The following is a 13,185-nucleotide window of genomic DNA, read 5'->3' on the forward strand; positions in this document are numbered from 1 at the left end:
TGAAAAAGGACATGAAGGTCATTGGTGTGAGAGAAGTGAATACATTGAATAGGGTTTGATGGAGAAGGTTGGTTCACTGTGGTGACCCCTGAAGGGAGGAGCTGCAAGGAAAAGAAAAAGATAACATTTAAGTTAGTTAGTTGGCAAAAAATATAAAACTTTGCCCTGTGTTTGATAATGATTATATTCACGATCAACCAATAAAAGGTAAAATTACAAAATCATTCAGTGATTCTGAAATCTCATGTAAAATCAAAATCTGTATCAGCAAAACTGGCCCTGTATTTCCTTGCTTTCAGATGAATACCAAACTCTGCAGTATCGTCCATCTTCACCTCACCATCAAGTTGAAGTATCAGATTTTCTTATTTAATCCTTCAAGATAAAAGTTGCTCTTAACTTGACAGAAAATAAATCTCACCCAACTGAAACAGTGAAAGGATTTCAAAATAAAGCATATAAACAATTTTCCAAAATGGCTCATTCGTAACATGAACCTAAGCTGGGTTATTTACGGCTATCATTCCTTTACTGTTGCATGACAACATAGGTATTTTTATTTGTTCGGTCAATGGGATAATTGATCAAAATGGAGAAAAATCGGTTTTAGGGGGCCTCAATAAAAGCTGACCTTCTGTCATCAGGTCCTCGGACAGGAAGGAACCCGGGTTTGGACCAGGTCCCTGTCTTGATAAATTTAATTGGAGAAAACAGTAGGCACCCTGTTGTGGATTACAAGGATATGGCAAATGATTGGGCGATTCCACGGGGCAGATGATCCCTGTTGGTGCACTTCGACGAAAATACAAGATTCAAAGTGTTTATTGTTAATGTTTCCCTGTACAATGAAATTCTCATTTTGCTGTCCTCAGTTGAACCAGATAGTGAGGTAGCTAAGAAAAAAACCCAGCAATAAATAATAAGCTTATTATTGCAAGGAAATGTAAACACGATGTGCAAGTTGGAAAAAAAAGTGTAAATGTTGTATGCAGGCGGTTTTAAAACAGGGTCCATCAGTGAAAGGGGGTGGGATGGTGAGGCATGGGGGGGGGGGCTGCCCACCGGCGCGCACAGAGCTTCCTTTCTTGGAGGAAAAAAAAAAAAAAAAGGGTGCAGGGAAATTCCTTTCTGTGAGAGGCTGCGGCGATGAGAAGGCTTTTCATCCGGCCGGTTTTCAGAGGCTCCACCGGCTCCGTTAATTGCAGGCCCGGGGGGCTGCACTCTGCGGGCGGCGGAGTCGGACGCCGCGGAAGCTGGACGGAATCGGAGGTGGGCGTGGGGCGTGAGGCGTGGGGCGTGGGGCGTGGGGGGGGGGGGGGGGGTGCGGGGTGGGGGGGGTTGCTTGCGGGACGAGCTTGAGCGCGCGTGAATCCTCCGCGCCGGGGAAGATGCGGTGGTGCGTCGTCCCCTTCACGCAGGATCCCGCGTTAACTTCTCGTCCGCACGGCGGCGCGCAGGAAAAGCACCGAGGCTGAGCGGCGGCCGCCGGGCAGGATGCGCGGCTTCCTGTAGGAGCTCCCCGGGACGCCATGGCTGTGGACGGTAGGAAGCTGGATCAAGCATATTTTTCTAAAAAAAACATATACATATATATTTGGAAGAATTCTAAAAAGAAAGAAACTTTCAGCCAAATTGTTTTTTTTTTCTTGCTGACGATCGTCTTCAGACAAAACTGCCCCCTCCCCCCCCAAAAAATAACAAAAAAAACCCATTTCTAATAGGATTCCAAATAGTCGGCCAAGCATCGACACGTTTGAAGTTCAGACAGGTAATGGGGTAAAGATTGTTCAGACGATGGAGATTTAAACATTCCTTATTTTCACTAACAGTGGAAACAAATGTGATTTCTCAAGTTAGTAGATCTTTGATGGGTTGGCGTGGCGTCAAGTTGTTCGGATGCATTTTAAAGGGACTCTTGCCTAATGCACAATGGTCCCTTTTCTGAGAACCAGAACCTCAGACCCTGTTATGAGCCGTCTCAGTCGGGTTGATAAATAAAATAAAAAGAGCACTTTAAGCACATCCCTTCCAAAATTCCAATTGATTGCTATGATTACACTCTTGATCCGATGGATGACTCTGGAATGTAGAGTTCCTGCAAAGATTCCAAGTTGTGATTTTTTTATTTTTGCCCTTTAAAAAGTTTTTTTTTTTAATTCGTAAAACTGCAGGATTAAAATTAAAAAAATTACATTAGCCAAAATCATACACGAGGGACCTTCAATTCGCAGGAGCGATGAAGTATTTAGAGTTTATACGGTTTCTGGTTAATGATATTAATGACTTGTTCCTCCCAAACGGAACTCAAGTAGAGAAGAAATCTCATTATGGCATGTGGTCTTGATTATCCATGTTACTCAAAAGCAAAAAAAAAGCAAAAAAAAACAAGACGTGCGTTTGTGTTTACAGCAGCGAGGGGTGATAACATCCACGCCGAAAGTTCAAAACAGGTTTAGATGATGAAGAAAACTTGCTCTGAAATTTTTCTCCTTTTTTTTCCCACCATAATCTGACGCTGGGTGATTGCGGGAGTCGTCTTCGCAGCTCACGGCGGGATGGGTTGAATGACAGAAAAGGAGGAGCGCGCGGCTAGAAAACCAAAAGCCGGGCTTTCATCTCCACAACTCGCCGTCCCCCAACCCACCCAACCCCCCTGACAGTTTCTTCTCCGCCGTCCTCTTTTCGAATTCTCTCAGTCAATTTAAGATAGCGGAAAAACGCGTGGCACACGCAAACACAGCTGCACAGCGTGCTCCGAACATGATAAGAAAATCCTCCCAATCTGGCACATGAATCAGTAATGACCCGTTGCTTTGTGCCAGGATGTGCGCCAGTAACGGCGTGTTTACCGGAGCTCCTCACTTTTTCTTTAATTACTGCATGTTAGAAGCCACCTGCTGTTGAGTGGGTTGGACGTCTGCCCACAGGCCTTCCCGTAATAATGAGAAAGTGGCTCGTTGAACAGCCTCGACATTCATCTGCAAGCTCTGCACAAAACAGTAGTTGTTCCTGAGCGCTAATTTCCAGCACGTCGGGACTTAAATAACTTTAAATAGTGCCTGCTCAGCGTCAGAGCAGGTATGAGCAGGTACTGCATAATGACCTCATCGCCGATGGGCCAGGTGGGCTGCGCGCCCGCTTTTGTTTGCGGATTCTTCACAGACTTCTCATGTTGTCTTTGTCATCTGTCTAATACGCGCACTCACGCACACCCCTCCCCTCCCCCCCTCGCTGTGTTATTTTGCTTTGGTTTTTTTTTTTCCTCCCTCTCCAGCGGCTTCCAGTTTCAGTTTCTGCAGGCCAGCTGTGGAGTACAGGGCCTTGCCCGAGGACTTCAAGCACCAGCTGAGCCGGAGGACGGGCGGGAATCTGACCTGGCACGATGGACGTGGCCAGAAGACGGCAGGGGGCAGGACGGTGAAGCTGCTGCAGCAGCCCGGCACCGAGGCCTATCAGGTACCAAACACCTACGAGGATAGAGGATGAATATGGGGACATTGGTCGATGAGGTGGAAAATAAGTCCTGCCAAAATCAAAATCTGCATCTTGACCAAAGAACCTCAACTTTAAAATGCCAAGATCTTCACCTCAGGCGTCCAAAGGTTGTATAAAGCTAATTTGATACCGAAACTCCGCCTCAAGTCGACCGAAATGTTAATACTTACCGGTCCTATGAAGGACAAAGACAAACGGGATGACCTTTATAATTTTGTCAATTGCGGCAACTTCAAGGTGCATATTGAGACGTGGAATCTCTCCGACCGTCTCGCGTCTGCTTTGTCCTTTGACTTTATGTCGGGTCGAAATGGAACAAAGGGCTCGGTTGAAGTAAATGAAAGAGCCGGCTGATGGCTGCAGGCTTCTGAACACGGTCCGATGGTTCTAAGCGAAAACAGCCAATCGGGAACCTGCAGCACTGAACGCCCCTCCCCGAATGTTGTGAGGGACAACGAGATCATTTGTGTCGCCGAAATCCGTACTTTTTATTTGTTTTAAAGGATTTTAAAAAGAAAGATACTTTCAGCCAAACGCTTGTCGGACAGGTTTTAGCTGCCGATTGTTTTCAAACAATTGGGAGTATCGAGACCCCCCTCTCCCACCAAGTCTCTGAGCACACAGCCAATCAGAAACCGGCAGCACTGAGCGCCCCTCCCCAAATATTTTTAGCAATTTGAAACCTGAATTTCCTTGATTGGTTTTGCTACATTTTGATAGTGGTAGGGGTAGTTGGCGTATTTGCCAACCTGCAACAAGATCCCCAGTTCCATTCCCACAGGTCGCCTTCCTGTGGGTTTACATTTATCTGGTTTCTTCCCACAGAACAAAATAATGAACCCAAAAAATTGCCCAGTTGTAAGAATCAGAGCAAATTGTTGTTTGTCCCCTTTATGTGTGACGACTGGTCCTGGGGTGACGCTGCCTCTTGCCCAATGACGGCCAGTTCAGGAGAAATAATGAATGAATAAATGAATTGAGAGTTAAGAGGTTTGACGTCATCCATAACATTGATTTGCTGAAATCCGTCCGAGGATAAGAGCATATCAAAATGTTGCCGAATGAGATGAATATATCTACAGCAAAAATGAAGTCATATTTTTAAATTAAATATTCATTGTGTGATTGGGTGACAGTACTTTTGTACGGTATGTACATTTTGCATAAAAACTTCAATTCAGATTAGGTATTAAGGCCGTGCTTCATAAATGATCATAGTGTTTAAAATGTTGTGTTATCAGCATTCAATACAAGTTACAAAGCAATCCTGCCTGTAAGTCGGAGAGGCACAGCAATCTTTTATATATTTATTTAAAATTTCCATGTTGTTGGTGTTCGGCAACTCCCGTCACTTTCTTCCCAGAGACGCAGCAAAATGTACAGACCGAGATTTTTTTCAGTCCGCCTGGCCACCGTCCATTGTTGCAAATGGGCACCGTGTTCGCAGAGAATGGAGGCTGTTCTCTCCCCAGCGGGTTGGTGGGCCCATCAGCCTTTTAGTATGACTTTAAATAGAACAGGTCCTCTAGCCCCGGCAGCACACTGCAGCACCAGTGTGTGTGTGGTGTGTGTGTGTGTGTTTGTGTTGACTTGGAGCAAAAAGGGCCACCATTTAGTTTGATACAGACTTCTTGATTTTTCTGCGGACTGTGATCGCCATAGCGGCGCGACACATTACGTAAAGCCTTTTTCTGTACATCACTTCATGCAAGCTGTTTTTAAAATTACTTTTAGATGTTACCCTCTTTCAGATTGTTTTTTTTTTTGTTTTCTGGTCCCGTTATCTGATCCGGTATTAGCCAATCTGTCCTTTTTTAGCCGTAAACTGGCCTTGTTTAAAGCCGTTGGTCGCCAGCAGCAGAGCCAGTGCCTTTGTCTTCACCCCATGAAAAGCTCTTTTCAAAAGGCAGTTATGAGCTGATGCTAAAGCTGCAACCATAGAACTGGACTGGGCTGATAACAGGGTCGTGTACCAGGCATTGTTTGCCCGCTTCAGTCCTTTAGGATGCACATAATGTCGTGTTTGGTTTTTTTTTGTCTTCAGGAACATGAATTTAACCAGCATTGGGTGTTTGCGCTGTTTTTCCCATTTCATAGTTTGTCCCTTTCCATTCCACTTTCATGTCCATTTAGGCCAGATATGGCCTCATTTGATGTCAAGGGGGTCGGACCAGTAAAATCATTACCTAGAAGTAACACTAAGTCCACATTTTTCCTTTGTTTTAGTGTAAAGGAGGTAAACAGGTAAATTATAAAAATCTTTATATGTAATGAACTGTTCCTCTAAGAAAATACATGACAAATGAATATTAGAAATGAATATTAAAAAGGAATTGATGAAATTACATCTTAAAAATATTATTGAGTTAAAAGAGAAAATCTTGTCACTGTGGGAAAATTTGCAACTATAATTTATTAGAAAATTGTAGCATGTATAAAAGGAGATATAATGTTTACAAGGCTAATGGTGGCAATCTTTTTAATTTTGCCTTTTTTTTTGCTATTGTTTTTGTAGTTTTTAGAGAAATAAGAAAAGATCATTTTAACAATGTCACTAGACATTTTTTCGTCAAAAAATCATTCTGTTTTCAAATTTTGAATCAAGACATACACTGCAAAGTTACTTTTTCCTTTCCCGTTTTCTTTTAAACCCACTGAATAAAACCCAAAGATGCATGTAAGAAAAAAACACATGGGCCTCACTAACACAAAGATTTGATTTCAGGCAGGGGGCCACAAAACATTGTTCCAAGTGCCACAATTGGCTCGCGAGCCGCGAGTCTGAGATCCCTGATTTAGACTTTCTCAACATCTTCCACTCACCACACTGGCAAGACCGTGCATGCTGCTTCGTGAAGAAACCGTAAATTAGAGCGTCTCCGTCCCCTGACTTCTTTTATTGTCACCACACCGGCGGTTGCATTTTGCATTTCTTTCCCTACTTTTCTGCTTTCTGGCAACGGTTTGTTGTGAAAATAGCTTTTTATTTATTTTTTGGTCCAATCGAGGAAAAATGAAAATGTCCACATATTATCGAATGAGTTGCAGTACCACAAGGATGTAAACATGATCGTCACGTTTTCTGCGACGGAAGTACGGGAAGCGCCAGACAATCGGCAAGATCCTAGCGAGAGGTCCGATTCAGCTATCGGACCCTCTAATGATGGGAGCAACAAGATTGCTTGTCAGGAAGTGAGAAATATTAAATCAAAAGAAGAGAAAAGAAAAGGGGAGGAGGGGAGGCAAACCGAGGAAAGAGAATACTGCTCCGAGATAAAAAGGGTGCGCGAAATCAAAAGAGAAACCTGCTGCTCCACGCTGGAGCAGGGAGATGAGGGGCAGAAAAAAAAAATTTGTCAGGAGGCAGAAACAGCTGGATCTCCTCTGGAGGAGATCAGTAATGGTTATTTTAACTTTTAACTCAAATCCCTTCCGAGGTTAATGAAATAGTTGAAGGAAAGAAATGGGCATTGAGGCGATGAGTTAAAAGGGCCGATCACTGGTTGAGCGAATAAGATGAGAGAGTAACTTGTATGTCTATATTATATGTGAGCGAGAGTGAACAGTCGTATGTCTCTATGATGTTGACCAAGCGAGTATATGGAGTATATGGTGTGGATGTGGTCAAGCCACATGTCTCTACCCGTCCCCTACGATCTGCCACCTCTTGGCGACCGTCCACCCCATCACTCGGTGCCGATCGAACCGGTCTCGGCTCACCTCGGTCTTGGCTCGTCATTGGTGGAACGAACTCACGAAAAAGGTCAGAACAGCGGCGTCGCTGCCCATCTTTCGGCGTGAGCTGAAAACATATCTCTTCACCAACCGCCACCCTACAAATCGCACTTAGCCACCAACCCTCCCCGTAAAAAAAGAAAAAATTAACGATGAAATGAATGTATGTATGTATTTGGTTCTGAGATGGCTACTTGGTCACTTCTGACTTCCGACTATTGGTACTTCGGATCTTCGGCGACTGAGTTGCACTTTTTGCAAGTCGCTTTGGATAAAAGCGTCTGCCAATTGACTGTAATATAATGTAATGTAATGAGTGGGTGGTTGTGTGTCCGTATATGTGACGCTATGATCAAGTGGCATCCAGTCCAGGTTGAACCCTGCCTCTCGCCCAATCACAGCGCAGAAATGCTCCAACACCCCCGCAACCCAGAGTGCAGCATGAACAGCGTGGATATTAAATGAATGAATGAATGAATTCATGTCCATTGGCCAGCACAGGATTGTCTATTGAACCAAATTGAGTTGACTGAGTTGAAACATCCCCATTTTTGAAAATGAAGTACTTGCTGCTTTTGTCCAACCAACAGCAGGTTCGCAGAACAAAGTTCATGACTGTCTTTCGACTAAACCAATTTAACTTAATTATCTAACTGATTTTATTTAGTTTTTGCACTAGAGACAAAACAATCCCTTATCCAGCTATGACTTGGTACCCCATCAGGATTTCAAAGCCAGAATTCGTAAATTGTTAATCTGATCATATATTATTTTCAGAGTTGAGATGTCTTTTGCAGATTTCAGACTTTATCCCATAGGGAACGCTGAAGCTTTAGCAGATAGAGTTATTACGCGGACCAGACCTCCGGCACAACTCTTGCCCCACTGACTCCGGAAATATGAGCCAGCAGGCGTCTGGATCTGAAAAACCCTAATCTCCCTGAATTTTTTAAAACGTGAGAGAGTGATCAAAGGCCTGGTTTGAATTAGCCCTCCGCATTTAAAACTCACGATCACCAGTGCTGCGGCGTGTTCGGCAGTCCACCCTACTGTTTTTGCACGTTCACATCCGTGGAGCATTTGATCTGCATGCATGTGTGGTCTGCATCAGCTCCCGTGCACTTTAATGAGGTTGAAACCGCATCCAGATTTGTGAACCTGTCCTGTCAGCCTCTCTGTTTTAAGCCTCTCTCAACACCAATTCTTCACTCTACACATTTTTAAATAGCTGGTATCCCACTTGTTTTCTTGTATGGTTGTGTGTTGGTCACAGTGAGACAGGTTTGGGCAGATGAAGTGACGGGAGCAGCGAAACAGAACAGAACGAGAGGCAGAGATATGTAACTTTTGGCATGCGATGAATTTGTCGCACATTACATGGAGGTTTGAACCAGTGGTGGTGGGGATCCGGCGAGTAGAAAAAACCTGTTCTTTGGCCAGGCCCACCCGTCCAGAAAATCCTGTTCTTCCTGTCCCTTTGGGGGTATTTGAAGAAAGTTTGTCAAACTTACTCCACAACAGAGCAACAGAAAAGAAAACAAAAAAACGCATGTTATTAAGCGCTTAAATGAAAGAGCAAGCTCACACTGCGCCTCAGATATTGCTAAAAGGCCTTCACCATCTGTTGATGTACATGAAGTATGAATCCCCCAGAATATAAACTCGCCATCTGGAATAATTTCGTGAAGTTCGTTTGTATGAGAAAGAGGTTGCAGAGGAGAAGGTGAGATGGAGGCAGGTGATTCGCTGAGGCGACGCCAGAGGGGAGCAGCCCCTTCGCTCGACACCTTCGAGGAGTTCCTTGGACCCAATATTTAGGAGAAAGGGGTCACACTGGATGGCTGGAGCAGAGGCAGATATACTGAAGGTTCAAAAGCCCCTCCAAAAACCACCAGCTTGGTACTTCTGTGGAGCCACATAGAGGGAGCCTTTTGAATCTTACCTCCTCCACCCATGAAATGCACACACATTATTCTCACTTCCAAGGTGTAAATTGGAATATTGCGCATGTGTTTTCTCAAAAGTCTCCCCTATGAATTACTGCCCCTCGGCTCCTGCCCTATGTTCCCCCTGCATGTTATTTGTTATTAAATACCGCAAATACCTCTTACTGTGGCACTCGGGATCCACAATTCCTGTCGGGATTTGTGTGTGTAATCCTTCTTTAATTCCCCTGTATCGCCACTTGACTTAAAGGAACTCGTATGTCAACAAACTGCCGCAACAATGATTTTTAGTAAAAATGGCTCACCTCTCTTCTTGAGAGTACCTGACCTGGATACTTCTGGTACTCCGATTGGTTTACTAAACCCAGACAAACAACTGACAAAAAAAGTAAAAATTCAAAAGAAGCAGCGAAAAGTTGCAGATTTAAGTCTTCTGCCAGAAGCGAGCCGCAGTGTTCAAAGCGACCGTTTATAATACATGGGCTAGAAAGGAGGGAAACAAGAGAAAAAGACTAAAAGAACTGAATAACTGATTTGGTGACAACTTGTGCGTTTGCTTTTATACAAAAGACTCAGAATGTTTTGGGGTATGCAAATGATCAAAATCATTTTGCCGAATCCTAATACCATTTGAACAGTCATCATCGCCATCTTCGTCACTGTCAGGACACCCACTGAGGAAACGTCTTCTTGGACAATTTGTCGTTTAGGTAACTTATGGCATCCAAGCTTAAGACATTATGCTGTTTTTCTCTTCACTTGTCATCCGTGTTTATGTAATTCGCCATAACATATCTCAAATGTGAAAGATTTAAACATCCCGCAGGCATGGTGAATTTTAATACTGAAAAGCGCCGACAAGCTTCAGAGGCGATTAAAACACTGGGTTGATTATTTTCTCTGAGACAGTGTAAGACGCACAGTATATATTTTCTTCTTTTTTTTGGAAAAGAAAAACAAGAAAAAAACAGAGACAAGCACACGGCATTAATTTCACTGAAGTAATGAAACTTTGTAAAGCTGTAGTCTGATGCAAATGTAGTGTAATAGACAGTGCAAGTCCACCATTACATAATATGAAGTACAAGTACACACCCACTCTTCCTATTAAGATATTAAGTTCAGATATTTAAAACCAAACATTTAAAGTGTTATAGAATTGTTTTCATTGATACTTTTATAATTACAATAAAGGAAACATGCATTGCGGTAAAAATTCCAACAAACAGTAAACCAGTTCCATTTAAGCCATTAGCCATGTGTATCCCCACTAAGAAACTCCAGCCAAAACAATAGCACTGTGCAATATTGATCTGTGTTGACTGCAAAAGCAGATTAAGAAAAAAGTTACAGAGACATTGTTATTTTGCTTTTGTATCTGTTATTGTGCTCCTTCGTGTGGCTGTATTCTGCTTAATATTAACTCAGTGCCACAAAGGAGACAGTGATCTCTCATCTGATTGTCAACAATACGTGGAGTAAACATTTTTCCCAGCACAATAACGCTCCGAGCGATGACCTGTTTTCTTCCTGTTTGTATGTCTGGCCGCAGTATCGTTCCGGTGACAATTATGGGATATATCACACCAGCCCGACGCAGCCCAGCCTGATCCGCCCAGTTGTGCTCTGGTCACAACAGGATGTGTGTAAATGGTTGAAGAAACACTGCCCACACAACTATTTGACCTACGTGGAGGCGTTCTCCCATCACGCAATCACAGGTACATACTGTACGCTCCTCGGTGAAATGGAAATCATGTTTAACGGAAGACTCAAAAGTTTTGTGATAAAGACTAAGCAGCTGTGGACTTCCAGGCCGCGCGTTGCTGCGTCTGAATGGGGAGAAGCTGGAGCGTATGGGCCTCGTGCAAGAGACGCTACGGCAGGAGCTTCTGCAGCAGGTGCTGCAGCTTCAGGTTCAAGAAGAGGGTCGTAACCTGCAGCTGCTCAGCCGGGGTGAAGGTTCGTGAGCAATATATTTTAGCTTTGAAACCTGCCCTGAAGCACACAGTTAAACATTTTATGAATAATGCGGGAACCGAGCATGCATAATGTCATGAGAATCATCTGCAGCTCGGGTTCGAGGAGATTGGGCGGTGAAATTCAGGTCACTGTTCAGCTGTTGGTTCTGCAGCGTTTCCGTGCTGGTTCACAAGCAGCGAGCGATTCTCTTTTGTGCCAGGATGAAGTGACTCTGGCAGCAGCAGGAAATGATGAGGGAACCAATTTTTCAATATAGCAACACAGCTGGATATCACCTTCATATGTATGCATTTTCTTCTTTGTTGGAGGGCAATGCTGTGATATTTCCCAAATGTAAGGATTTTCACAGATATAGGGGACTAAGAGATAATCTCCAGACATCAAATCCAACAGGGGAAGTAAATTAAACTCCACATATAATCTCATATAATCTGCATCTCCATTTGCAGCTTTTTCCCGATCAAAACGGTGCCTTTCATTTCCGTGGCATGCAGAAAGGAGGAAAAAATAAAAAGTACCAACCCTTTTGCCCTTTCATGGCTCCAGATAGGAATCTGGAACCAGTGCCAAAGTGTCTAATCCATCAATCTTGCGCCTCCGAGCTTGTCGATACCTCCTTCAGTGCCCGACTGTTCAAGGGACACTGACGTTAAATTCGAGCGCACAGTAGCAAGAAATCCTGTTTGAGAGAAAACTGCAGTCCTAAAAAAAGATGATAAGTGATTGAAAATAGTATGCTGTGCAAACACTTCTTCCCTCCTATTTTAGTAAGGAGGCTGTTGTTACACCGAGATCTCGGGTTCCAGCAAGACTCCACTTTCAGCTCCACATCCGGATTGTTGTCTTTGGTTTTAAAATGTTCAGATATTTTGGGATGATGTTCTTCTTCCGGCTTTACCAATAAAGACTCTGAATGAGTTTCTATCCTCTGTAATACAAAAGATGGTCTCAGATTGTTTTCAATAGTAAAAAAAAAAGGGGTGGACTTCAGACTTAAATCTCTGACATGGTGAAAGTCCTCTGACCACAACAACTGACACTTTCAATAATTTGAATAATTTCTGCTTGGTTTTGTTTTCTTCCTTTATTCACACTTCCTACAGTTTTGGTTTTTGGTAACTAATTTACTGCCAAAATTTAAAATGAGATCTTAAAGATGATTGTTTTTTGATAATTTATTGCTAAGTTTTATTTGACTACTGTATTGTTTTGTACTGTATATATATATGTGTGTGTGTGTGTGTGTGTGTATCTATATTTGTATATACATAATGTATTTAGATTGAGATAGCTACTGCATATAGATTTAATGGCTTCAGAGTCTTGTTATCATGCAGCAGCTTATAGCTGCAAACACTGATGTCATTTTGATTAAGATGCAAGCCTACCGGGACTTGCTAAAGAATCCAAACTGACAGAATTGATTCTTGTATTGATAAAATCTGATTCTTATTCAAGGACAGATTCAAATGAGATGGTAAATTTAAACGGTATTTATTTCCTTCAGGAGTTTTGGGGAAAAGCACTACAAGACAGGCATGATAGATAAACAAATTGATAAATGTTTTTATTTTGATTTCATTGTGTCCTAGTCTAAGTTCTTCTGTTTGTACAGACCTTTGATAAATGCATTATTATTGTTTTCATAATTTGGACTGCAAGTCCAATTGAATTATCTGCAAAAAGCTAAACATACAACTGTTTCTTCTTCAAAAATTGCATTTATTGGGAAAGATTGTATTCATTGTTGTATTCACAGTGTGATTTTGCTGCTCCCTGGTGGCTAGGAATTGTCTGACCTTAGCGTTAAACGTTAAAAGGAATCTATTTCTCCCCTTCACAGGTTCTTTTGGGAGGATTTCGTGAACAGTTTAATGGAAAATGTGGATGAAGTCACTGGACTGAACTCAAATGGGAATCCAGTCATTCCTTTTGAGCAGCCGTGGACCCCCAGGGTGACGCCAAGTACAGGTTTTCTATCTGTACAACAAATAGACTGACAGCAAACTGTAATGGACAAAGCCTC

At 42.9% G+C, this 13,185-nt stretch overlaps 1 protein-coding gene across 1 annotated transcript; it reads left to right on the forward strand.

The window, feature by feature from the left end:
* Window positions 1–1,353: 1,353 nt before the first annotated feature.
* samd10a (sterile alpha motif domain containing 10a) lies at window positions 1,354–13,136 on the forward strand. The gene is made up of 5 exons (XM_086159217.1): window positions 1,354–1,542; window positions 3,275–3,456; window positions 10,729–10,897; window positions 10,992–11,138; window positions 13,003–13,136. Exons 1-5 carry the CDS (start codon window positions 1,530–1,532, stop codon window positions 13,023–13,025), a joined length of 534 nt encoding a protein of 177 aa, XP_086015343.1. The 5' UTR covers window positions 1,354–1,529; the 3' UTR covers window positions 13,026–13,136.
* Window positions 13,137–13,185: the final 49 nt, after the last annotated feature.

This window comes from Fistularia commersonii, chromosome 14 (assembly GCF_037954325.1).
Source record: "Fistularia commersonii isolate RoL2024-O1a breed Wild chromosome 14, RoL_Fcom_v1.0, whole genome shotgun sequence".
Taxonomy (NCBI): domain Eukaryota; kingdom Metazoa; phylum Chordata; class Actinopteri; order Syngnathiformes; family Fistulariidae; genus Fistularia; species Fistularia commersonii.